Below are 26463 nucleotides of genomic sequence, written 5' to 3' on the forward strand. Positions count from 1 at the left end.
TAAACTTAAATGCAGTGAAATGAAAATGGTTTATTTATGTGGGCTAAGTTAAGGCCACAACCTCTGGATAAAAATCTAATCATATACTGTATAATATTATTCTGCAATCTATTTACAACATTGAATGCAAAACAAAAACCAATAAATTTGTAAAACATAGAATAAGAATACTACCACCTCTCACACACGCACACATTTACATACACTCACAAACACTCACACACCTGATAATTTAGAATCGGTATAATAAGGAACAATACACTCATTACATCTTAAGCAGTAGTTCTGAGTTTATTGGAGAGCATCAGCAAAATTTACAGTCACATCACTCACATCATTGATCACAGAGTTACATCTAGTGATGTGTAAAGGTAAAAAGAAAAAAAAACTGTAACTTCTTCAGTGAGTAGATTGTTGCAAACACCTTTTACTTATGTCTACTGATACATCTCCACAATAAGTGTAATAGATGTTATATATGTACGTTTTTAAGTAAAACAAACTGATACATAGTTCTTTTCAAGATGAGAATTTATATGCATAAAATACTGCTAAAATTAATACACACCTTAAAAGATTACTAGAAGAAGGAGGGAATGATCCTGATGACTGTCATAGTAGCCCCGTTCTAAGTCCCCACACACACACACAACCTTAAAAATACAAATATTAAGGATTAATACATAATCTAGTCTAAAAAGAATAAAACTTTACATGCTTTTAAAAGGGGTCTTGTTTATAGAAGCTAAGAAAATATAGCAGATGTATAATATTTCTGGCGCATTTTAATAAAGAACTTCTGGGCCCACACAGTAGTCATGTTTTAAGACTCATCTAAATAGCAAATACAAATAACAAGTGTCGAGTTTATAGTGTATTACATTTTTGCAATTTACCATTGTAAAGTAAAGCTGTCTCATTTATTGTTACTGAGTTCACTATGTCAAAGCCAATTGAGTTTAGTAAACATGAATGGCAAATTATAATTGGTCTTGTTTCCATGTTTATCAGCCCAAGTAACAATAATTTTCTCGATGTTTTCATTGATTTTTAAAACACTGTCATTGATATATTATGATATATATGTACATTTTTAAGTATAACAGACTCATACATAGTTCTTTTCAAGATTTTCAAGAATTTATATGCATTTATTTATACTCCTAAAATTATATGTGAATACACACCTTAAAAGATTATTAGAAGAAGAGGGAAATGGTTCTGACGGCTGGCATAGTAGTCTCGACCCCACACATAGACCCCACACACACGAGCTTAAAAATACAAATATTATAAATTAATGCATAATCTAGTCAAAAAAAGAATAAAACTTAACATGTGGACAGCTTTGTAAAGGGTTCTTGTCTATTAGAAGCTAAGAAAATATAGTGGATGTATACAATTTCTGTCGCATTTTAATTAATACCCTAAAATCATGTTTCTGAGTCTTGTTCTAAGACACATCTAACTAACAAAACACATAAAATCGTACTAAAATTTGCTAATCAATCACTAGTAACATAAAATGATATCCTAATCTAAAACAAGATCATATAGCCCGCACATCCAAACTTTTGCTTTCTAGCGCATCAAGGTCAACTACTCAACAAGCATACAGTTATATCAAGACTCCGGTTACTGAACCATCTATCTACTACTCGCTCCTAATTTACATTGTCGTTTTTTATTCTTATTAACTCAGTCTATCCAACATTGTCAGCCAACGACATATCAGATAAGTACTAAATAAGTATTGCTATTATTCATAAAGATATTTAAATTCGCTAGAAGAAAAAAAAATCATACAGCTATCCAAAACAAAATTAAGAAGTGTTTAGTTCTGATAAAATTGTGAAAGTTGTCTTTAGTTTTTAAAGGAAAAGAAATAAATATAGAAAATACATCTTACCTTAGTATGTGGAGGCTCAAGACGAATACTGGCTGGCAAAATGGAGGCTTGATGTTTTATACTGTACAAGTGTAGAGAGGGGCGAAACCGTTATGACTGCAACCCGGATTCGCAAAAGTGTGCTATGCCCGGATTCGCAAAAGTGTGTTATGACTCACATTCACCTAATCCGCGGGATAAAAAGATCCTTGATGGGAAGAGGGTCAAACCATTAGACCACAACCCGGATTCACAAAAGTGTATTACGACTCACATTTAGCTAATCCACAAAGCATAGGCATGATAAAAATTGTAAATATATAATTTAAATAATAACAAATTTACGTTTACTATGATATATGTAGAAACCAGGTGTAATAACTCACAAGGCAATAACATACAATATTATTGGAATAACATAAAAAGAGAATGGCAATATTAAACAACTCATACAACTAATATATAGATAAGATAAGACAGGAATATAATATATCAACTGGAAGGGGGAATGGTAGATGTACTAGCAATTATGCATGGGCGGGAGTTGACAACGCACCTAAAAAAAACGGCTGCAACAAACTATACTGACAATATTAAACAACTAATACAACTAATATATATAAATAAGACAGAAATATAGACAACAACTAGAAAGGAGAATGGTAGATGTACTAGCAATTAGGCATAAGGCGGGGAGTTGGCCCAAAAACCCCGCGCCACAAAAAACGGCGGCGACAAACTATACTACTTGGCGCTTTGCTTCAAGTACAACCACAAACGTAAAAAAACCTTACTCCTATATTTTAGTTGTAGTATTACCTATTAAAATTGAAGATTACGAGTATTTATTGCAGATTCTGTATCGAGAGCACATTACTTTCCTTTGTGTAACAACATTTTCATACTATCTACACTAATAAAATTTTTCATAAAAATAACCACAAACATTTGGCCACAAGATAAAAATAACACGTGGCCACAAGGATAGTCGGAAACAGAATTTAATTTAATTTTGTAATATTAGTTAGAAATGTTCTTTGTTATAATTTTGCTGTGTAATTTTTATAAGACCAGGAAAAGGGCCGTGATTTAACTTTGAAACCGAAATATTCCTCTAAAGTCCAGTCACTTAAGTCAACCGTTTTATAATGGTATGTAAGTTCTGAATGTAATGAAAAAATTGAATTTAATATTGACAATTGTTCTAGATGTCTACTATAATATGGGTTACTAATTATTTTATTATATAAAACATTTTTTTTCGCAAAGTTTTAGAATTTACAAACGTTGATGGGTTCAATGGTGTTTTACTTTTCCATTATAATTTATTTAGATACTGTGCCGAGAAATAATGACCATCGAAAATAAAATGCAACACTTTTGAGAAAGAGTTTAACGTACCTAGTGTGGACTAAAGTGTACGCAATCTAAACAACCACATTATGAGGATTATATTTTGGATATTGTAAATTGATAACCCAATTTTAACCTTTTTAACGCCATATTTTGTCAATTATTTTTAAAAATGAATACTAAAATAAACATAACATATACACATAAGTTCTGCTACGTATGTTGAGACCAGGGTTTAAGTAGAAAATGGTCACGTTTTTCTTGGTGAGAGATCTGAGTGTAGTTAATGAGCTTTCGTGTTAAGTCTGAAAGTCCTTCACGTTAAGGCGAGTTTTGAGCAAACTCAACTTCAAAAGCACCTTTGAAACTAACTCTGAAATAAGTTCGTCTCCCTAAATTTTATGATAGCGAGATAAGTGAAAAAAAATTAAGCTATACATTCAAGAACATAAAATTTACGTATGAAATATTTGTAGCCTTCAAAATTTAACAATATAAAATGTTAATGTGTTATTGTTCTTAGCTCGTTTTCGAAGCTAAAGAATTATTTAAAGACCTTGTTATGCTTAAAAAGTTTACTTATATTTGATTGGCAGGTATCATTGTTCAAGTGTGGCTAAAAGGACAATATACTATAGTTCGGCCGCATAGAAAACGACCTGCGTGCTAATGCTAAACCAATGCTAGAGGAGGTCGCTTTCTAAGCGGCCGAACTATACAATTATTATGTTATTTTTTTCACCTGTTTAATCTGGTATGGATGTAAAGATCTTCTTGAATTAAGCAGAAAATGCGCTTTTTAGACCTACACCATTGCAGTTTTCAGGGTTTCCTCTAGAATGTGTAACTATTTACTAACTAACAAAGAGGTCGATTTGGGTATTTTATCTGTAAAATGTTGGCTTACGTAAGAAAATATCTAGAATAAAATAATAAAATCATAATTAACATCAATATTGTAGGGTATTAAATTGCTCTTTATAACAAATTACACAATTTTAAATTCCAAAGTAATAGAAGTAAGAACAATGCATATTGTGAATAATCTGAATTAAACAATCGTAAACCCGTGTTTTTCTAATTCACGCCAATTTTACTCTCTGCTTGAGTTGGTTTTTTGCAAATCTTACAAGTGATTACGTCAGCCATTCGGACCAAATGGCAGAGACAAATCTCTGGCGGGTTGGTCATTTGTCTCACCAGTGCTGTAACTTAAAACGAACTCACATACATCTAGTAAGTTAATTATCTATATATTAACAGGCACGCATGTTTGTTCTTTAAGCCATTTTTTTCTCAGCTCGTGTGCATCTTATTTGACCTATGCAAATGGTATTAAACTTACCTTACCAAAGTTATACCTAACCGTACCTAGCGTTATCTGACCTAACCTAACATGCCTAGGAATTGTTTCTGACTAATACGATTTAAATAAGAGCTATTCAACCCTTTAAATGGTTAAATAATGTTTGAACACAATGTTAAACTTACTTAAAAACATCATTGGAAAGTTGAAAATATACACACTTTGTTGTACAGTTTATAATTATCAGCTAAAATTAAAAATTGGATAAGGCTAGACCTTAAGGGAGAGTGTTTATTAAACATTAAAATTTACATTACTTAGTTTTCTCATTTAATCTACAGTATTGATGCGTAGGGGAGCGAGCTGGTCTAGTAACAGAGTGCAGGACCTCGGTCCCAGATGTCGTAGGTTCAAATCCCGCCAATCACCAATAGATTTTATTTGTATGCTAATACAACGAGCCCTTCTAGACTTAGCCAGAAGTAATGTCGGAAATAGATTCGGAGCAAAGTAAATAACTTTTGTACTGACAAATGAAGGAAAGTTTGACGTTACATTACATTCTACATACAATATTTATACTGTATAAAGTATAACCCTTTATCCTTTGTATCAACATAGGTACTACAACTTTTGACTGCGCTTCCTCAGCTATTGACTTGTGTTGGAGGTAACACAATCTTGAAGCTGTTTTCGTTCCATCGCCCTCTGAAAGTGTTTTCATATTCCCGTGAATAAGCTAAGTACTTGGTAAAAGGCTTTCGTGTATCTTACTCTTCCGGTCGAGAAATACGCTATATAGTGCAAGTAAAGTTTTGGATTATACTGTTAGCAATTCTGTATTGACTTAGAAAATAGAGTCCTAAAGTCCGCCCCAATGGACTTTTATCCCACAGGACTTTATCGACACCCTCATATAAGATACACTATCATGTAAATATATATTTTCGTGTAATTATCTATTATTTATCTTAAACGGGCAAAAAACAACAAAAATTAACACTTCCCATGAAGTAATAATGTATCTGTATAATAATAATGTATAATGTATAATAATGTAATAATATTATTCAGTAGTGAATAATAATCATTTATTTTAAGCTGGTTTTGGTTAAAGGAAATAAATATTATTTAAAACTAAACCGGTTTAAACTTGTATGTTACAGGGGTAAGGAATGAATTGTTAAATACCTACACATATTCTAAAAAAAACACATTAGGCTAAATTCGTCATAAACTAGCAGAATCAGTTGTGCATTGTAAATACAGAATATTCAGTATATTGTTTTAAATGGCTGAATAGCATGTAATAAATAAATAAAAAAAATAATAAAAAGGCCTTTATTTGCAATATGCGAGTTTCATGTACATGATTTTCAAAATTATTCAAGTCAAATAACAACTAAACTATCGTATATATACACGATTGTATTTAGCTTATACATATACAAACAATTATAATAATACTACAAATTAGCTATAACAACATCAGGAAGTTTTTAATTTTACGAGACCAGGCATCGATGGTTATACTTATAACCCTTTCCTCCTTGACCCCTTCTTTTATTAGCCAAATTTGATAAAATTGGAAATATGCAATCATTATAATACACCATCTGTTTTTAAATAAATCAAAATTGATTCATAGTAAAATAATTCAATACAGATAATTTAATAACGTATTAACTTTAAAAGCTTATATTACACATTCTAATTAATAGAAACAGTATGTTTATACTTTGCACGAGGTTCTGCAAGTTATTTTATAATAATGAATACGTTGATTTAACAATCATTTTATTTTGAAACTATATTTACGTGTTTCATTTTTTATAATGTGGCTAGTAACATAAAACTTTCCCTTTGATGGGTTTCTACTTCTCAGACCCTTTTAGAAGATGACGTCCCCAGGTGAATTCTCTTACGCACTTTACGAATGGAGTTTTCTCACTAAAGTGCATTCGTGTACATTGACAGTTCATGTAATAACGTTAACATTCCCAAAAATATGTAGCCTATATGGTATTAGAACATATGAATATTCTTATAAACATACAATTAACACCTGCCTTAACAGTTTACTTGTTTTCAAAAATATATATTGAAAATAATGAGGTATCCCTAAAATAACAACTTAGAGTAACTGAAATATTATGGTTGTAACTGATCATCCTGTACATCCTTGAAATTTATGGAGTAGCCTAATGTAAAAATTTAAAAATGTAATCATATGTATTTTCTAACTTTAACGTCAACACTTCTTCGAATAGTCAAATCAACTGGTTCACCTATCACTAAATATTGCACGTTGTAAGTAAAACAGTTGTGAAATACTATATTTGGTCACATACAATATTGAAATTCTCATACATGACAATGAGTTTGGAGTAATCTATACAGGACCGGGTCTAACGATGATTGGGGTTTCCAATCAAAACCGGTCGCCGTCAGCCATCTCTCATAGTGCGTTACACCCACTGTTAAAGATTAGAGTTTAAATTCATATTCATATATATTTTAATGAGTAGAGTACGTATTCATTATGTATCAAGGTATAATACAATATTTTCTATACACTAACTTGAATCTAATTACAGTGACATAAGACATTCAAACATGACAATTTGAGAAAAGAATGTTATTCAATATTACGATAAAAAATATAGGTAAACCAAAACTATGATAGAAAAAAAAAACATTATGGAAAAGAACCAATTCCCCACGGACAAAAATATTTTTACATTGCTGAAACTCTGTGTATTAAAAGTTTTACTACAGGAAACTTAAATATCATATAAAATTCTTCCTTTTCGTTGTAATTGGATATGGTTTGTTGGTTTCTTGAAAAAAGTTAAGCAACAGACATGGAGAAACTAACATACCATGAAATTAAGAGCTAAAACAGTTCCGGGCAAGTACACACCACATTTCCCATACTTGACCACCGTAACATCCTCGTTTTTGATTCTGGTCCGATACTAAGCGCTAATGCTGAACCTCTCTTCTCTTATTTCCCGCTGTGGATTCGATTTTACTAGTCCACTTTTCGTTTTCTTTTTTCTCTCTAACCCAAGGGCTTCCTCTTCTTTTGCGAGTTGCTTTTCTTCCCTGCATATCGCACAGAATAACTTCATGTTAAAATCCACGCTAATATAGAATTACTTTCCTCTGAAATCTGTTAGTTTGACAAGCACGTTGAAAGGTAGGCTATGCATTTACTAAAGCCATGTGGAAACAGTTGTATAATATATTTACCTTCTAGATCAATTCAATTCGGTAGTACGCCACGAGTATGTTCAAGAGATTGGCACAACACAACCCATACATTTATTATACAAGTTATCGCTCTAAGGAATGGTACTACTATTGCCTTCTACAATAGTCCGATATCAACAACCAAAAAGTAATTTTAGAAAATCTTATTATTAGAGGTGTGAGCGAGGGACTCAGCTGAACACATCGTGTCATAGATTCATTATATGCGTTTGTTTGGAAACATTAATCTACAAAAAAATATTAATTAGTATTGATATTAATTTGAATAAAAATTAAGTTATTGCTTGGCACAACTTTCTAAATACTTTGATTATAAAACGTTAAATAAAGTGTCTCACTATTTCGGCACAGAACTTTGCATATGTAAGCGGATGAAAGCGAGGTACTTTACATACCTGAGGGACGCGAGCTATTTACACGGAAGGTTTAAAACGAAAGTGATGTAAAGATCACGTTACTCCTTCATGGCTTTTTATCGCTGTCAAAGCAGGATAAAGGAGCACGTTTATAGCCTAGTGCTATAGTTGTTGATCCATTTTCAGCTTATTTAAATATATAAGTAATATATATTTAATAAAAAATATATATATTACAAAAATACTCATGTTTGGTTTCCACAGAATCCTGTAGATTACATATCCTTCATGAAATTTATACGTTGATAAAATAGGTTGCGTGTTTGTAAGCAGGCGCTAGTGAAGAATGAGTGTTAAATTGTTGAAATATTAAACTTTTTTAAATAGCAGCTATTTATTTAGCAAATACCATTTATTTACAATTGAATAATCAAGTTGGATATGGCTTATAACAATCAAGATTCTAAAGAATTTTCACAGGCTTGACCCGGTTAAATACGGACTACCATACAGTACAACTTGTAATTAATTATTATTCATTTATAGGAAACAGTAATAATTCTTTTTTAATTTAACGTTGTATAATATTTTGGATTAAAATTGTGTGATTTAACAGTCCAAGGATTCTATTAAATTAGAGGTAACATATTTAATGAAAGTAAGTGGTAGTTTATTCAGACCTTTTTCATCCAATATTATTGCATTCATTTAATCAATTTATATCCAAACCACTAATATCGTATTAACCATACAAATAAATAAAATAGCTTTATAAAAAACTAATATCAAAAATAAAATAAAAAATATATGATCCAAATAATCTATGAAAATGTTAATTGTGTACTTATGGTACGCACAATTGCCATTAATACTATATCGACAACACTGTACACTTACTTTTTTATATATAAAGTACAACAGCAAATAACAATTTTATAGGGAAAGATTGCGGAAGTATAAGTTTAAGTTTGCCTCCCTAATAATTCGCTATAAAATATGAGAATATGAATACATACGTTTGTATCATATTCCAAAATATAAGCTAACAAGAGTCCATGATATTGATAAAAAATTATAACAACTTGCTTTAACAACTTAAGCATATAACTTAATTTATTTATAACACATAATAACTTCAACAGTTAAATATACTTTGGAAATATAGAAATATAGGAAGAGTAATAGATTTACCCATACTTTTCAACAGCCCATAGTATGCAAAAAATTATAGGAGTCAAATATTTTAAAACTCTTACAAAACAACAATTAATAACAATTTCCGTAGAGCTGAACCAATTTTATAGTATCAATTGCATAGTGATAGAATAATAAGGATCGATTACATAGTTGTTTTTAATGCTCTATCTGACCTCTAGAAGATAAAACAACATCCCCTGTTCTGTAAGCAAAACAATAACATTGCTACACACAATTGCTTAATTACATTGCTTAAGAGGGTGGATTCAAAAGCCTAAGAGGCAAAACCTTAGAGAATTTTCGAGACATAAAATAAAATAAGAATCTCTCAAGCATACATGGATCAATGTCCTTATTAGATGGAAGGTTTGGTAATGCCTAGATGAGAATACAAACTGTCGTAAATTCGGCAGTTTTAACTTTATCAATTTAATAATTTGCATTTACAACTAAACAAGTTAAATTCATAATTAATGTATCCACTCGTTTAAGCCAACATAACTGAACGCAAGAGTAGGACGCAGGGCTAGTTTGTATAGGTCAAATGGTTGCAGGCAGCAAATTGAAAACTAGGACAGCCCTTAAATGACTAGGCGAACCCTTTATGTCATCCCTTGATGGGCGTTAGAGCTTATGCTCACGACCATATATCCTCTTGAAGTTATAATATATTTTTTATAGCTATAATGTAAGTAGACTACGACTCACTGTAATTTACGTGTTCTATAATAACATACTTTAATACAGCCAATATAACTACGTCAAAATTTCCTACTCCACCATCAGTATATTACTACTATTATATTAAAAGTATGTATACAAAATACAATAATGTTTTACACCGACTTTTATTTTAATATACGTCACAATGATAACTTCTTGATTTTTTTCTCCAAATGTGCATGGTTTTAATCTGATTTATTTAACTTTTTATTTTGTCTGCTATTTGACTTAAACTAAGCAAGCATGGTTTGATTTTATTGTTAACCAATCTCTGATGATGGTTTTATTTGTATTTTATTGAATTATGTATTGACATAGCCTATTATGTAATGTTTAATGGCCAAATAAACAATTTAAATTTGAATTTGAATTTTGAAATGGGCACTACAAGGACCACCATTTACCATAGTTAAATAGTGACAACAGTGTGTCATATTTCTGTCAATTTACTGGATATTATTTATCTAATTTTCCCGATTCCTTTCTACAAAACCTTGACCAATCCATGATGTTTGTCTAATTAAATGTCATTTTATGTATCTTAGTCATGATTAGGTATGTCGGTGGTTGGTGAATATAGGGCAGAAACTATATATACCGCGGCGCTGTGCAGCAATACAGAGACACGCGTGTACTGCGGGTGTTGCATCAGCTGAATGTCACGGCGCGAGCCGATACCACTGGCAAAACTGGTCCACACACAGATTTCAGATTCAGAAACCAGCGTTGAATTATTTTAATTGTACAAGTTATAACTAAACACACCCTCTAAACAAACAATCCCTCCAAATGCATTGTCTAAAATAAAACGTGAAATGTGCACAACTCTAATACGACTTAACCCAAATATATCTCGGAAGAGAATGTTATGGGTTCTTCTCCAAGCCTGATTTGAATATAATTCGTCTAGGGAGCTCTGTGAAGGGTGGAAATCTAGGTTGCAACTCCAAAGCGTCTAGAGCAGACTTAAATCATCCCCTAATCGATGTGACTGTTCCTGCTGTAACAGGGGTTACAACATCCGACGGATATTCACATGGGAGCAATAAACTGGTTACATTCGGCTGAAGTTTGTTTTTTACACATTTAGTTTCCTGTTACAACGATTACGAACATTACAAAATACATTTATTAAACGTTAATTACCTCCTGTAATTCATTCGATTTAATGTTGCAAAATTATGTGGTGTTTTAACCATCATCATAACCCTGTATGGTTTAGCATGGAAAGTAATTCCATACGATGAACACTTTTATATTAGAACGCCTTACCTTGCGTTAAAAAAAAAAAAAAAAATACAAATGTTGAACATTTTCAACTAACCATAACCATTTTACACTTTTAATTATTTATGTCAAGCGCTTACCCTATTTATAAAGGATTTATAACGGACACGTAGGAAAGATTCCTTTTTATCTATTCCATTATAAATCTCTAACATTATCATGTTGACCACAAGCTAGCAATATGAACTTAACTTTCGATTCAAAATAGATACATCGCCATAAACAATCACCTTTTTGAAGAGACTAATCTATTTTTGATGAAAGTTTCTTTTTAATTATAAACCTAAAATTAATAAGTTGTTGAGTGACCTTAATACTATTATTTTCATCCCTATCTCTGTAAACAGTCTTGGATGGTCTCAGGACTAAAAGAGGAAGTTATCCATCCACAAACATCACAAGTTTATTACCAATTACACACCTTAATTTTTTTATATGTTTTGCTCTTTTACTCTAACAGATTTAAAAGGTTTTAAGAATGAAGATTGCCATTTTCCCTCTATTAAACATGTTCGCATTTAGGTTTAAGATTTTTTTTCAAATCTATACTGACCAAAGGCAGTACATTGTGGGGATTAAATGCCGGAAACGTGTTTATCTTATAACGGCAAGAATTTACCTGCTTCGCATACATTTAGAAAAGAACGTTTGCTAAAAATACGTTTTCGAAAACAAAACCTCTCGTTATATACCTTTCCTTTTAACCGTTCGTCCTTTATTTCTCTGACTGATTAACGCCAAGCTATCAACAATACAATTCTAAGTAAAAATATTTTAAGGATAGTATATAAGATGTAAGATACAATTAGTAAATTACCCTAAAAAAGGGTAATTACCCTAAATTTGGCAACACTGCTGTAACACGTATAAAGACAAAATATTTTCTTGCGTTTTTAATTTGAAAAATCATTGTGTTAACAAATGTTGCGTGACCAAATTATCATGTTGTGTGTTTTATCCCATCATAGGCCTTTACGATATGAATTTTAAATCCGATAATTTTACAATAAAACAGCAATTGTGACGATTTGAAAAGCGTTGAAGTAATATGTATTATTGAAGTAAATATTACCTCATACTTAATAGTTTAGTTGTACAGGAATCTGGGTCAAAACTTCACATTGACACTAAATGTGTAGTGATCGGAGTTACATCGACTGCATAAGTATGCAACTTAATTTGTAATGGTAATGTGGAATTTATTTTTCACATCACTATTGGCCGAACCAATCTTTCCATAAGAAAACTGTTAATGCAGTTAGTCTGTTTACCAGCGTGACTATTTGCCTTCCTTCTGGCACGCCGATTTTTACTCCTCTTCATTCGGTAAACTTGTTTTAACGAAATTCGTCCACCACTCATAAACACTTGTTCACAATGTAGGTATACACAGGGTAAATAAGGTAGGAAAGATATTTTCTACTATAGCTATTTATTGCGAATCTTTTTTGGAATTATTTTTATTTTGTGATTTTTTAAATTTTGTTTTCCAGTATTTTCCACTACTATGTACTGAACAAGCTATTTGTCACACAGAAATTCTGTATTTCCTGTAAAAATTGTGTAATAAATAAATATGTTTTTCAACCAGTGAAACTTATCGATCTGCTCACTTCCAGACTCCCCCCTGTTGATGGGCCACAGACAATCCTCGGACTCCGCCCCGCCCGGTGACTCGCCCAGTAGCAGACCCAAGGTGACCACCTCCAGCAACCCCGTGGCAGACGCTTCCAACCTGGAGGCTGCTCTGGAGTCGGTGAGTCATAGACATACATTGATTAGCGGCTTAGTTTCGATAGTTTTTTTTTTTAATTATTTTCATGTTCTTACGTGCTAGACCTACCGGTTCGCCTTTAGGTATGCGGCAAAGGCCCATTTCTTTGTCCCATTTAAACCCTCCCCCAACAATCATTCACACTCACCCTCTCTCTTACAACCCCTCTCCTCCTTTTACTCTCTCACCCTCCATCTTCTCTTTCTCTCTAATTTACCTTTTCTCTTTCAACCACTCTCTCCATTCCTATTTCTCTCTTTCCTATTTCTCTCACCCCCCACCCCCAAACTAAAAAAAAAAAAAAAAAAAAAAAAAAAAAAAAAACACCAAGTCACCCGCATGAATCAGAAAATTTTCAATTTCATTCCAATTATACATAAAAACCTCTCCTTTCATAACTACTGGTGGTATTAAAACCCGAAACCTTAAGGACCTAATTCCCGCGTTCTACTATTAGACCACCCCATTCTCAGCATATTAGCAGTCAAATTAATAGTCAATTTACTAAAACACAGTGTTACATAAATACTAGTTTTATGTATAACCACCCATCCATCTATTCATGAATAGCATTTACTTTCCCTGATAACCCTCCCTCTGACGTCACTAAGGGCATACATTATCTGGTAATTTTATTAGTTCCCCTGTAATCCTCTGATGGCTGTCCAGCCTTCATTTACCTGATGGATGGTATCGGGACTTTATCCATCACTTTACTTAATTAACTGGTCGATACACGTACCATGATTGTGTTTGCTGTCCAACGATGAGTTGATGTTTATATTAACATGTTTGAATTATGCTAATGTTTACGATTTTATTCGTGTTTAAGCTTATTGTAAAATAATTTCTATAGTGGGGTTTCTATTCTATATTCTAAATTTCTAAATTCTAAATTCTTCTAAATTCTTCTATATTCTAAATTCTATATTATATTGGGGTTTTGTGTTAAATTGTTTTTAAAGGTAAACAAATATGTTAGTATCACGTTTCGCCCTTGAACTCCGCAACCAAGACTTAAAATATTACAATTTCTCTGGGTTAATAGGAGTCATATTTCCTAGTACAAGCTAAAGATTAAAACAGAAAATCATTATATTACTTCTTACAAAATAATTTATCCTATTTGTATTTGCTATAAGTTCATGGTAACATATATTGCATTTGAAGTTTGGATGTTAAACAAACACTCAGAACTTTCCATTAGTTCTCAGACTCGTTGGAAGTTAGAAAAAAGTACGTCAACCAACTCAAATATTGACTTTATTGCAACAAATATCAATATTTTGTGATATCTGAAAAACATTTGTTCCGTGTAAACCTTCTGAGACATATTGAATTGTGTCAAAGATCTTTACATGCAGCCTTTTTCATCGAAATATTTTGATGGTTTTTAGGGCCGTTGTCTATGTTTAAAATTTAAAATCAAACGTTGGCTTCTTTTTTTTTTTTTTTTTAAAAGAAAAAAATAAAACGTAAAGTACGAGCGGTCAGTCGTACAACAGTTCAAAACTACGAAAATGCTAGATTTTGTCTTTACGATTGCTTACAACGCTATTCAGGTAAACTGTTTCGCATCAAACTACATCTTTTCTTGTTTATTGTAAAATACTTCACCTATCCTTCTTTATGCTAGGCTTTTATGTCTGAATATTTATACAAGTTGTCGTCATAATGACCCAGTAAGGTTTTGTATTTTAAAATACAAGACCGCCAGCGTCCGACCAATATACTTAATATACAATGTATTCTTTTCCTAGTTTTTCAAAGTTAATCGTTGTCTAATCGAACTTTAGTCAATATGACTTACAAGCAACAAACCCACCAATACAACGTTTTTAAATCTGAATTTGGAACGGCTTGAATATAATATTCAATGGCATCCATATTCTGTAACTTCAGAATAAACGCTAATTACCCAACTTTTGCAAAAAAAGTTTTTCTATAGAAATCTTATAATATTTAGACGTTTCAAAGAAGAAAATCCGCTGAACTGCTAATAACTTTGTTATAACGTCACTCTTGAACTTTTACATAAGCCTTGGTCGAACTTTTAACTTTTAATTAACAAAGTAATTTGTGTAGTAAAAAAGAATTGAAGATAACTCAACACCAACAATAGTGGTACATATATTTAGTAAACTATTATAATTTTAGTTAAGCACTCTTGTAAAACCTACTACACAATTTAAGGAGACGCTATGTTTATTAAAGGATTCATTAATTAAATAGGGTATGAAATAAAACCTGTTGATTAAACGTACACTCCATGAATATAGGTCTTATATGGCCTTGTCATATTGTTGCAATGATTAGAAAACAGGGTTAAAACCACACGTTGGCTCTTAATGTGGTGCATTGACTGGAATTGTATTGACTGCATTTAGTCCCTAACTTAATCTGTGATGGAAATTTAACATACCATTGACACTGTTCACATTAACATCGGTGGATATAATTCTTCTGTCTTATAATTGGTTTAAAGATCAAGATATTTATAATGATAATTGACAGAGTATAAACAGATGCTTTATTCGACAAGCTTTGTGAGTTAAGATTTGTATGTCGTTTAAAAAGGTGTTAATTGCCAACTAGTTGCACAGATAAGTATTTCACACAGTATCAAAAATGTATTTATAACGTTACGCTAAAAAATGTGCACTATTACTGTAATGGGTGTATTTAAATGTTGATTTTTAGTATTGGAAATAATAATTACTAATACAGGTACAAAAACTAATAGTATTTAATAAGATAATTATGGAATTTTACAGTAAAACTATAAACATATCTCGATTGGTTAGTGCGACACGTTAAAGCTTTTGCACATTCTATTTATTGCATTCTTAATGTTCCCATCTATTAATAAAATATATAAGTATAATACAACTACAATCTAAGATTACTGAGGAAAAGTACCAATTAAGACTTAGGTTACAAAGACTTGGTATAGTGATTTCATTTAGTTCTTTTTTACTTAAAATACTCAATTCTTCAGATTATTCCCTAAATCCAATTTTATAAACAATTAATATTATTTAGTGGTTTTCTTTTTTCAAACAGAATGTATTTATTGACTAAGTGCATTCAAAAAAGGATATTAATCCATAAAAGCTATTTAAAAACAAAAATACTTGTTAGAAAAATTTATTATCCATGGTTATTCATTATTAATGTTTGCAACAATTTACTTTAGGGTTAAGTGTTAAATGTTTGATAGCATTAGTCAGTCTAGTCTTCTAACACCGGATCCCTGCTGCTAAAGCACTTCACCTCCCATTGTGATCCACTCACACATACACACGTTCATTTATTACACACACGCACACAAACACACAGAGGATATACTTTTGAGTTTAAAGACACTCTAATACCTCAGATGTTGTTGTACTGATATCAATTAACGTAGGCACACTTTATAAATTAAAAAAGCCAACCCATGAATACATGTACTAGAATGTAAATTATTCGTTCATCGTTCTCTATTGAAGAAACACATTGCCTAAATTCTTACTAGAACGAATACACTATTCTAGGAATAACGAATCAACGTTCCATTTAACTAAAACAATAACCTATTGAACTATTTGCATTGAAATAGCACAGTTAATATGACTACAAGAGTCAATAGCAACCGCAATGCCCAAATCCTAGAGTTACATTGTTCTACATATTAATTCTTAAGACTTACAGTAGTGAAATATTTAAGTGATTTTAAATTTTTTTAAGACCCTGTGATTCTTTTACATTATTAAAAGTTTGATTACACACCAAACAACTTATCATAGTGTAAGATTATTAAATATACTATCACTGAAGGCAATGTAAATATTAAGATTACATTAAAACTAAAAAATACGTTTTAAGTAAATTTTTTTTAAGAAAAACTTTTATCTAAATAATTAATAGTTCTCAGCAAAAAAAAATTAAAATAGTTTTATAAGCTATCTTTCTGATGATAACTTATCCATTCCATATTCATTTCAAACAATTTCCCAACAGACTTGTAGCTAAGCATAATATATTTTATACGCTACCCAGTACCCCTGTATAGGCCAATCACCGGAGAGTAGGTAGGCAAGATTTAATTTAGAATTATTATTCTTCAACACCAAGCTAACAGCTAAGATGGTGTTTGCTGAGATAACCTATCATTAGGTGATTTCCCTCAGATGTTAGGATGCTGCACAAATTACTCCAATGCATGGTAATAACAAATTATAATTTAATTCTTCTAAATAAACGAAAATCCTTTATAATCTTCCTTATAAATGATATCTAATATTACTATATCAGTAATTAAATGGCAACAGTCTTACTTGGTAAAATTCCTACGATTTGACTGGCTTAAATAGGCTGTGATTCCCAGTTCCTACGGACTATGACTGTTTCAAGTACAGTAGGCCTAATGCTTGAACTCGTCTGTAACAATTTCAAAAGAAATAATAACAGGTAAACTAAAGTAATACTAGTTTCACATAATTGAGGCAAACATAATTAATTTAAGGTGATTTTACAATTTATAAAATATTCTCAGAACATGTGCTTTTTCAATCCAAATGTAACATGAAAGTTGAGTATTTAATATTTGACATTTACAAAGTTATTAACTGACAGACAATCAAAAGAATATATATAATCATAGGTAAAAACATGGTGAACAAGATTATTAACAATACAATACCACATAAATCAATTTTCTTATTTTTAAAATGTTTTCTACTTACATTTTCACGAGTTTGTACAATTTTTAAGGGAATCAGCCAACTAAGAAAGATTTGAAGAAACAGCTCATTACAAAAATGACTTTAGTTAATTAACAGCTGTTCTCCAGTTCTGCCAACAAGGTGAAGTATAATAACAGTCAAACTAGTTAGCCATTGATCATGATATTATATGTACATTACATATTCTGTGAATTAAAATAATTTAAATTTAATTAACATTTACCTTACATCAGTATAATTTCCCCCAACATACCTTGTATTAAGCTGTCCTTGAATCCTTTATCTTGGAGGTTAGATATTTTAATAAGCAGAAACGTTCAGCAAATAACCTTTATCACAACGGAGCAACATTTCTAACTCGCTAAGGCTTTGATCTGAATGTTGGTTAAGTAATCACGTAATGGGCTACTAGCTTGGTCAATCGTATAAGACGTTAGCTTCAAAAGGAACTTTCTCTTGATTCTGAACTTGATACTGACTTAAATGAATTTATTTTTTCATACATTTTTCTCAATTACTTTCTGAATGCATCTCAGTCATATTATAATTTTAGATTTCTATGAATTAAATAAAAAACTGACGAGGAAACCAAAAGATATTAGAAATATTGTGCCAAAATCGGGTGGAATACAAACACTGTTTTCAATGAAACTTGCCACAACAAACGTCGCCGGAGTTCAACAAATATCGCATCAGCTATGCAGTGTTTGTGTTGCCCTGAAGAGACTTGTGGTATTCTCTCATTGCGGCAACTCGTCAAAAAATCACTGGGACAAAACTGCTTTCATACTTTATTTCTGGAACGAAAAGTAGTAAAAAATGTACTTTCTAGTAAGTGCCTTAGTGCGTCTGTATAACATGCTCTTATCCTATAGGAATTAACCACTAAATCAGTAATGTTAACCAAACCGCTTTGAATAAGAATTTGAAGTTTTCATACGGACAACATGGAACGGATACTTTTTTAATTTCAGCTATGCTTTGTTATTTTAAAGGTTTTGTAATGCATTACCATATTTTTGTAAAGTTTAGGAGTATAATTTGATAGAGTTTTACTAGTATATGTTTTTCCATAAGTTTTTCTCTACTCGTAAAATTAGGGAAGAGATTTTTTTAATGTTTATAAAGAACATTTACATCTTGATTCAGTCCTTCTCCAATCTCCCTAGAGAAATAACCGGCGAGAGTTCTGAGCACTCCCCCCAAAGTTTCTTTGAAGTGATAAAGGCTAACTTTGTTGTAGCTGGGTTACTTTACCAACATTGAACCTTCTGACTAATACACAAATATACATCCATCTTGGACAACATTTGTTACAAAGCTTACTCCATATTCAATGCAACTTAAAAAAGTTCAGCCGAGCAAAATAGGTTATTTGGAATTTTAAATTCCCTATTAAACGACACCAAGATGAAAAAGATCGGATCTCAAATACCTGAAATAGAACGTTTTTTGTGTGTTAAATAAGGCATAGTTAGTCAGGGTGCACTTTACTGTATGTTGCCTTATCTAACAAAGTAAAAAAAGTTATATTTAAGTTATTTGTTATCCATTCTTTTTGATCTTGAAGTTGTTGGATAGGGAATATCACATGCTAAATAAAAAAGTCTTTGAGATTCTATTCATTAAATTAGCAATGTTTTCGTAGTTCGAATTATAAAAATTAAAATGACCAAATTACCACCATTTTAAAATGTTGATTGGATCAATTTTATGTTTTTTTTTCTATGATATTTATCTTGTACTTTAACATGCACAACTAGTTTCATGATCATCGGTTGAACAATATCAAAAATAACAATATTAATTTTTACAAAACAAAATGGCGGATATCTGAGTAGACATGCATTTTCCGAAGTACCTTCACATCAATTTTTTTCTTTCTTTTAGTGTGAGGATTTTTATATCCCAAAGACCTGAAACGTTTTTAGTGAACACCCTGTGTATCATATTAACTGTTTAGAAAGGAAAATTAAACACATTAAATTGTAAGTTACGATATAGCAGCCAAATAAATTTTAAAAATTATATAAAAATACGGACATTATACATATCCTTTTCTAATATATTTGTGTTATTTTTATGTTATTTTACGGATATAATAACTATCATAATTATTGTAACTATTAATTGATTTCTTAAGTTTGTTGTGTTTAAGTAGATAACTGTTACAAAAATGGCAGTAATGTTTTAGGAATAGATATTTAAATCACCTCTATGTAATGCATCTTTAAAAAATTAGAAAGTATGCTAGGCAGTTTTAGTTGAATTTAACAAAGATATATTTTCTGTCAGACGATTTACATTCAAGATAACCAATATGGTAAGAAATATTTTACGTTCCGCAGTTTTACTAAGCCAGGAAAACAAACATATAAGCTTGGTAGGCTACGAGTTCTTTAAGCCTCTTACAGTTTAAAATTGTTCCTACTCTAGGCCAGTAAGTTTATATCCATAATACTACTTAGTACTTTGCTCTTTTTTCGCTTGTTACATTTCGTTCTACAAAGGTTACCTTTAACAAATCAGAAAACGAACTAATTAAAAAGTGAATTAAGTTGTGCATATGAGCTTGAATAATCTTGTGTTTTTAGTGTGGACCTTTTGTCTTGGAGACTACGGTTTGAATTCGGACAGTTGCCAAAGAATGGTAATAACACATATGTCTACCAGTGATTAGGTACCACTTTGAGTAGTAAGATCACCTACATTGTAAATGAAAAAAACAATGATTCCCTCATACAAGATAGAGATTTTTTTATAGTTGTGAAGTTTATCCACCAATATTCTTACGATTATTACCGTATATACGAATCATAGACATGTAAGAAAACACAAACTGTAAACATTTAACATTATCACATCCACTTTCTCTGTATTTCGCACAAACTAAAAGAAAGCACATATTTCTTCTACATACGTATTTCTTATTTGTTCCGTCTTACATTTTACATTAAATACATTTTCATGGACAATTCCAAACAGGCGAAGATTAACATGAAACTTTTCCACTTCCATAACAAATTGACGTTTTTGAACACCAATTCATAATTATTCTCATCAGATACTTGTACAAGCAGTCTTCTAGAATACCAATGACTCCCACAATCTTCAAAATACGTTTCGATTATATGAAAGTGGTTTTACTAAAAAATTCAGTTATTTGTTTTAAGGATGTTATCTTCCAAGATGTGTAAAGATGTTGTTTGTGTTAGAGACAAGTTATCTTGCCAATGGTTTTTTGTACGACTTTACTAAATACATTTTACTTGAATTAAAATTGTATTGTTAAAAAACCGCCATACAGTAAGAAGACACCCTTTTTTCGATACCTAAAATAATAATTAAATAAATAATCAAATAATTTTGTTATGTATGTGTAAAACTAATAAAATATAATACATGCTAAGAAAACTATGTCAACTCTAATAGTTTTATTTCGTTTATATCATCAATACCTCTTACTTTCCCACAATAGATAAACAAAGTCTGTAAACATCAAGTATTTTATAAACATTTTACTTTCAATGAGAATGTACTTTATTGATACCTGAAATGTCAGTGGAAGGTCCAAAACTTAACAAACCTGGTTTTTATAATATTAAAGTTAAGTCAATTTTAAGGATGGTAAAGTTTAAATTGAATGACAAATTATATTTAGATATTTTAGATGAATGGAGTTACTAAGCCAGAGGTTTGTAGAAATTAAATAGTTTTACAATATTTTAATTATTATTTAATTTTTCTAACTTAAATTTAAATCCCCAATATTGTTATGCAAGCTAAAAATAATATTTAATTGATTTTGACCAAAATATTTTAAGAATAATTGAGACTTACAAATCCAGTCATGCACAAAAACATATTGCCTGGACGTGGAGAAATTTTCTGCAATATGTGGATCTATTGACTTTATGCTATTGGAAAACTTATGTCATCTTTGACCTCCATCAAGAATTTAAGGTGAATTCGTAGCATTTATTCTACCATTTTTAACTTAATAACTTAATAATTTGTCCATACAAAGCCAAGAAAGTTATATTGAAGCAGTTTTTTTTATATATTTTACATTGATACTTAAGGGATCATAAACTATTTTAATTTAACTGTATTTTTACAGTCGGTACAGTATTATGATTAAAAAGTCGTGGGTTAGAAATAAAACTTGTCAATTCGATTTTTACTTGAAATTTGACTACAACTCTAAAATGGAATTAGAATATCTAATTCTCAACATTTGTTATTTGATGCATATCCTCGTGACATAGCCATATATACAACTAAAATTAAATTCACAATTAAAATAACTTTCTCCCTTTCTAATAATGTATCACTAACAATAGAACAATGTTTGATCAATTTATATCATCTAGTGAAATATTGTTATGATAAAACCTTCAAAAACTAATCAAGGCTAATTGGACAGTGAGTACATTAATAAAAGAAGAATGACTATTTCAAGACTATTTGCATTTTACTTCCATGCAATTTTAGCCGGAATTGCATTTATTATAATTATTAAATAAATGCTTATCTATATAATTTTGTAATGTACATTTAATCATTGAATCGACAAATGAGTATGTATATAAAAACTATTCTTCAAATATTTGATTAAATTGATGACACGAACTTTGGCCCATGTATTTGTTTATTTAAAATGATTGTTTGGTACCATTTAGTTCATAGCCCTTTTAAACTTATTCATTTAATAAATACATTTTGTATAGCCACACTTGACGTTATAACCCTTTTCTTTGTTGATTTCACCGTAAAGTTTACTATTGTAAACTATATAAAATAATCGGTATATTGATATAAATATACATCACATTATCATCTTATATATATTTTTCTATGCTGTTAGGCCATGTTGAGATGAGCATTTTCCCACAAGTCCCCACTCCTCCCCTTGTGCTTTCCTCTAACCAACCCCGCCCCCTTTTTAGATAAATTTACAGTCTCTTAGAAATTAAGCTATAACTTTAAACCGGGTAAGGATAACAACGCAATCTTTTATTAATCATTTTGCGTTTCAATTTTCTACAAAAAGTGTATTTACCATGTTATCCTGGGGAGCGAGCTGGCGTAGTGGTTAGAGCACGAGACTTCAGTCCCTGAGGTCCCGGATTCGATCCCCGCTAAGTCACCAAAGGATTTTATCCAAGTGCTAATGCCGCAACACCTAGGTCTAGCCTGAAGTAATGTGAAAAACAATCCCAGGCTCGTGGTTAGCGTCATAGGACGAAAAAAAAACATTCTCATATCAAAGCTGTCTGTATCTAGTAGAATCAAAATGGGCGTGGTTGAATTGAGCTACCAATTTAGAATCACCAAGTATTTAATCAATCTAACCAGAAAGTACAACTTATCGCAAACTGTAGAATCTTATATGTCAAACCTAGATGAGATGTTTACTTTTGGTAACCAAAGTTCAATATTGGAGCTCCTAAAATAAATAGGGGGTTTTCATATGAGAATAAAATATGACCTAACCTGCCTTATTTCGGAAATTCACAAATTAAGAAAGTTCTAAGAATAATTTTGATACATTCTAATAATAGTAATCCATTTACTGAAAAAGTTTTCTTATAATTAACATTATTGAATTTTTCATAACATTTAGAGCACACCGACGCTTACATGGTAGCATAAACGCACTAGGTCTTAAAGTAACTATCTATTGACACCATCAACACTTTAAAACTGTAATGTGTTTCTCCTATCGCATGAAAATTGTTCTTGATGCGAAGCTATTGTTCTTGCCTCGCCTTTAGAGATACTCACATCTAAGTTTGCACTTCCATTACATTGTATCTTGCTGATGTTCGTTATTCAAATATAATAGCTATCTACACTATATTGCTGGCTCCTCTGTTACTGAGTTTGAAACAATTTACTTTAGGATGGATACAGAGGTATTCAGTTAGAAACTATGGTAATATATTATGTTGGTTATTTACGTTTAAATAGGGGTATTGTTATCCAAGGAGTTTATTATTTGTTCATCCGGTAGTTAAGTTTGCTCCACTCTGCCTGCAACACTATAGATTCTAGTACATATTGGTTTGCTTAAACTGTTGTATGGCTTTACGTATTTTATTAAAAGTGCCAGCATTTTCTACTTGTTTGTGGGATATTTTAACGTTAGACAACTTTATAACCATTTACCCCACAATCTTTTCCAACAGGCTATCTTCATGTTAATTTGTCTTAAGCATGTCATATTAGGTTTTTTTCAATCAGTTTTTTCTTTGGAAGCCTAGAGATAAGGTTTTACAATATTTTAAGTAAACACATTTTAGTTGTTTGGCATAAATTGTAGTATTGGCCAGATCTTTATTTTTATTTTCTTCGGTTTATTCGTTACGGTTATACGTAGTTATTTCGCGTACAGTAAATCAAAAGCCCTCAGATAACAGTGCTTCATAATATTTCACTTTTTCACAAGGCAACCCTTTAACACAGTTTATTTATTATAATAAACATTCCATTATTTATTTTACTGCATTTTTTATACAATTAAAATCTCTATGCATCCATATATTTCAAAATTTATGTTTATCCTTTGGAAAATCATTATAGTTGGCTATTTATACTTATCTAAATCTTTACTTGTTATTCCTGTAAAACTGTTAAATAGTTGCTACATGTAGTTCATTACCGTTACTATTCAGTAAGCAGTCTCTTTCATAAAGGCCATGTTTACAATTACTTTGGTAGTTAAACATTGATCCACTTTATTGTGCCCCTACCTATTCAATGACTTGAGTTTCAAAAGAAGTGGGTTTCATTGCTGTTTCACCCTCTCCAGTGAACTCTAACTATGCAAATTAATACCCTCTAAAACACACGTTAAACATACTGCTCTCTTATTACCATCTTTATTTACCTCTTATTTTATTTTTCTCTTATTTACCTCTGTCCGAATTTATTTCACTGCACTAGTCACCAGCATCTACATGCGCATACGTCGTGATATTTCCAAGGACATTCGCTTGCGATACGCCGATACAATATATTCTAATACGCTTCAATATGTCACTCCTTGATCTGTGCATGCCCCATGCTATGGACAGTCTGTATCTAGGTTATAGGCGTATATTTCAGAGTGTTAGGCTATAGCTAAGCTGTCTGTAACCCATGGTAGTTAGGCTGCATGCTAAAGGCCGTGGCTAGGTTGTATGTTACAGGCTGTAGCCAAGCCATACGCTAAAGGCTGCATATTGCTAGGTTTTACGTTACCCACTGTAGCTAGGCTGTATGCTAAGGGATGTTGCTAGGCTGTACGTTAACTACCGTAGCTAGGCTGTATTTTACCTGCTGTAGCTAGGCCTTACGTTATAGGCAGCTAAGCTATACACCAAAGGCTGTTGCTAGGTTATATGTTACAGTCTGTACCTAGGCTGTATTTTACCTACTGTAGCTAGGCTTTATGTTGTAGGGTTCAGCTAGGCCATATGTTAAAGGCTGTAACTAGGCTGTATGTTAGAAGCTAAAGCTAGGTTATATGTTACAGGCTGTGACTAGGCTTTATGTTAGAAGCTGTGACTAGGCTGTATGTTAGAAGCTGTAGCTAGGCTATATGTTACAGACTGTAAGGGTGTGTAATGGAGCTCTTCTGACAGACGATGGCCCCGTCCCTTCCCCCACCACCACCTGTGAAGACGATCCCTTGCATGAGGCATGCGTAGTAAGTATGCTTCTGCTTCTAGGTTGTACTATTTAGTTTGTTAGGTCCCCAGTTTAAAATTACCTGCTCGGCTTTTCCCTTTTTAAAATATTATTTATGTTTATTTAAATCATTGGCATCCATTATGTTGCAAACTTTTCCTCCCACATCCATTGGAGACATATTTTAGATGTTATCTGTCACAATTTTTACTACATACTCAGTGGAGTATTTTTAATGCAATTCAGAATGGAATTTTGCAAGAAACCCAGAATAGTTTTTGCTTTCAAGTTAGTGCAATGACAACGATACAAATTATTAGCATACATTGTCGTGGTTACGGTGTTTGTTGTAGGTGAATAGTGACGCATTCAGTTCGCCTGAACTGCTATTACTTATTAAGTTTTATATTGTATTCCTCACTAAAGGCCTAATTCGAAACGAGCCTGTTTAACTTTCAAGGCGAGACCGAGGTCAGGAAATCAGCCATGGTCAAAAATACACCATCCAGTATGAACCAGTCAAACATAAACCATCCAGTACGAACCAGTCAAAATAAACCATCCAGTATGAACGAATCAAAAATACACTATCCAGTATGAACCAGTCAAAAATACACCATCCAGTATGAACCAGTCAAAAATACACCATCCAGTATGAACCAGCCAAAAATAAACCATCCAGTATGAACGAATCAAAAATACACTATCCAGTATGAACCAGTCAAAAATACACCATCCAGTATGAACCAGTCATAAATACACCATCCAGTATGAACGAATCAAAAATACACTATCCAGTATGAACCAGTCAAAAATACACCATCCAGTATGAACCAGTCAAAAATACACCATCCAGTATGAACCAGTCAAAAATACACTATCCAGTATGAACCAGTCATAAA

The 26463-nt window shown here is 31.5% G+C and overlaps 1 protein-coding gene across 1 annotated transcript in view; it reads left to right on the plus strand.

Annotated features, from left to right (window-relative positions):
- The window catches only part of LOC128997651 (multiple C2 and transmembrane domain-containing protein-like), a 166586-nt gene that overhangs the window by 122945 nt on the left and 17178 nt on the right, over nt 1-26463 (plus strand). Inside the window, exons 4-5 of the mRNA XM_054423290.1 lie at nt 13006-13142; nt 25482-25580. Coding sequence (XP_054279265.1) covers nt 13006-13142; nt 25482-25580 — 236 coding nt within the window. The remainder of the gene's footprint in view (nt 1-13005; nt 13143-25481; nt 25581-26463) is intronic.

This window comes from Macrosteles quadrilineatus, unplaced genomic scaffold (assembly GCF_028750875.1).
Source record: "Macrosteles quadrilineatus isolate MER2022 unplaced genomic scaffold, UCM_ALF_1.0 Scaffold_6__1_contigs__length_79288215, whole genome shotgun sequence".
In the NCBI taxonomy this organism is placed as follows: Eukaryota; Metazoa; Arthropoda; class Insecta; order Hemiptera; family Cicadellidae; genus Macrosteles; species Macrosteles quadrilineatus.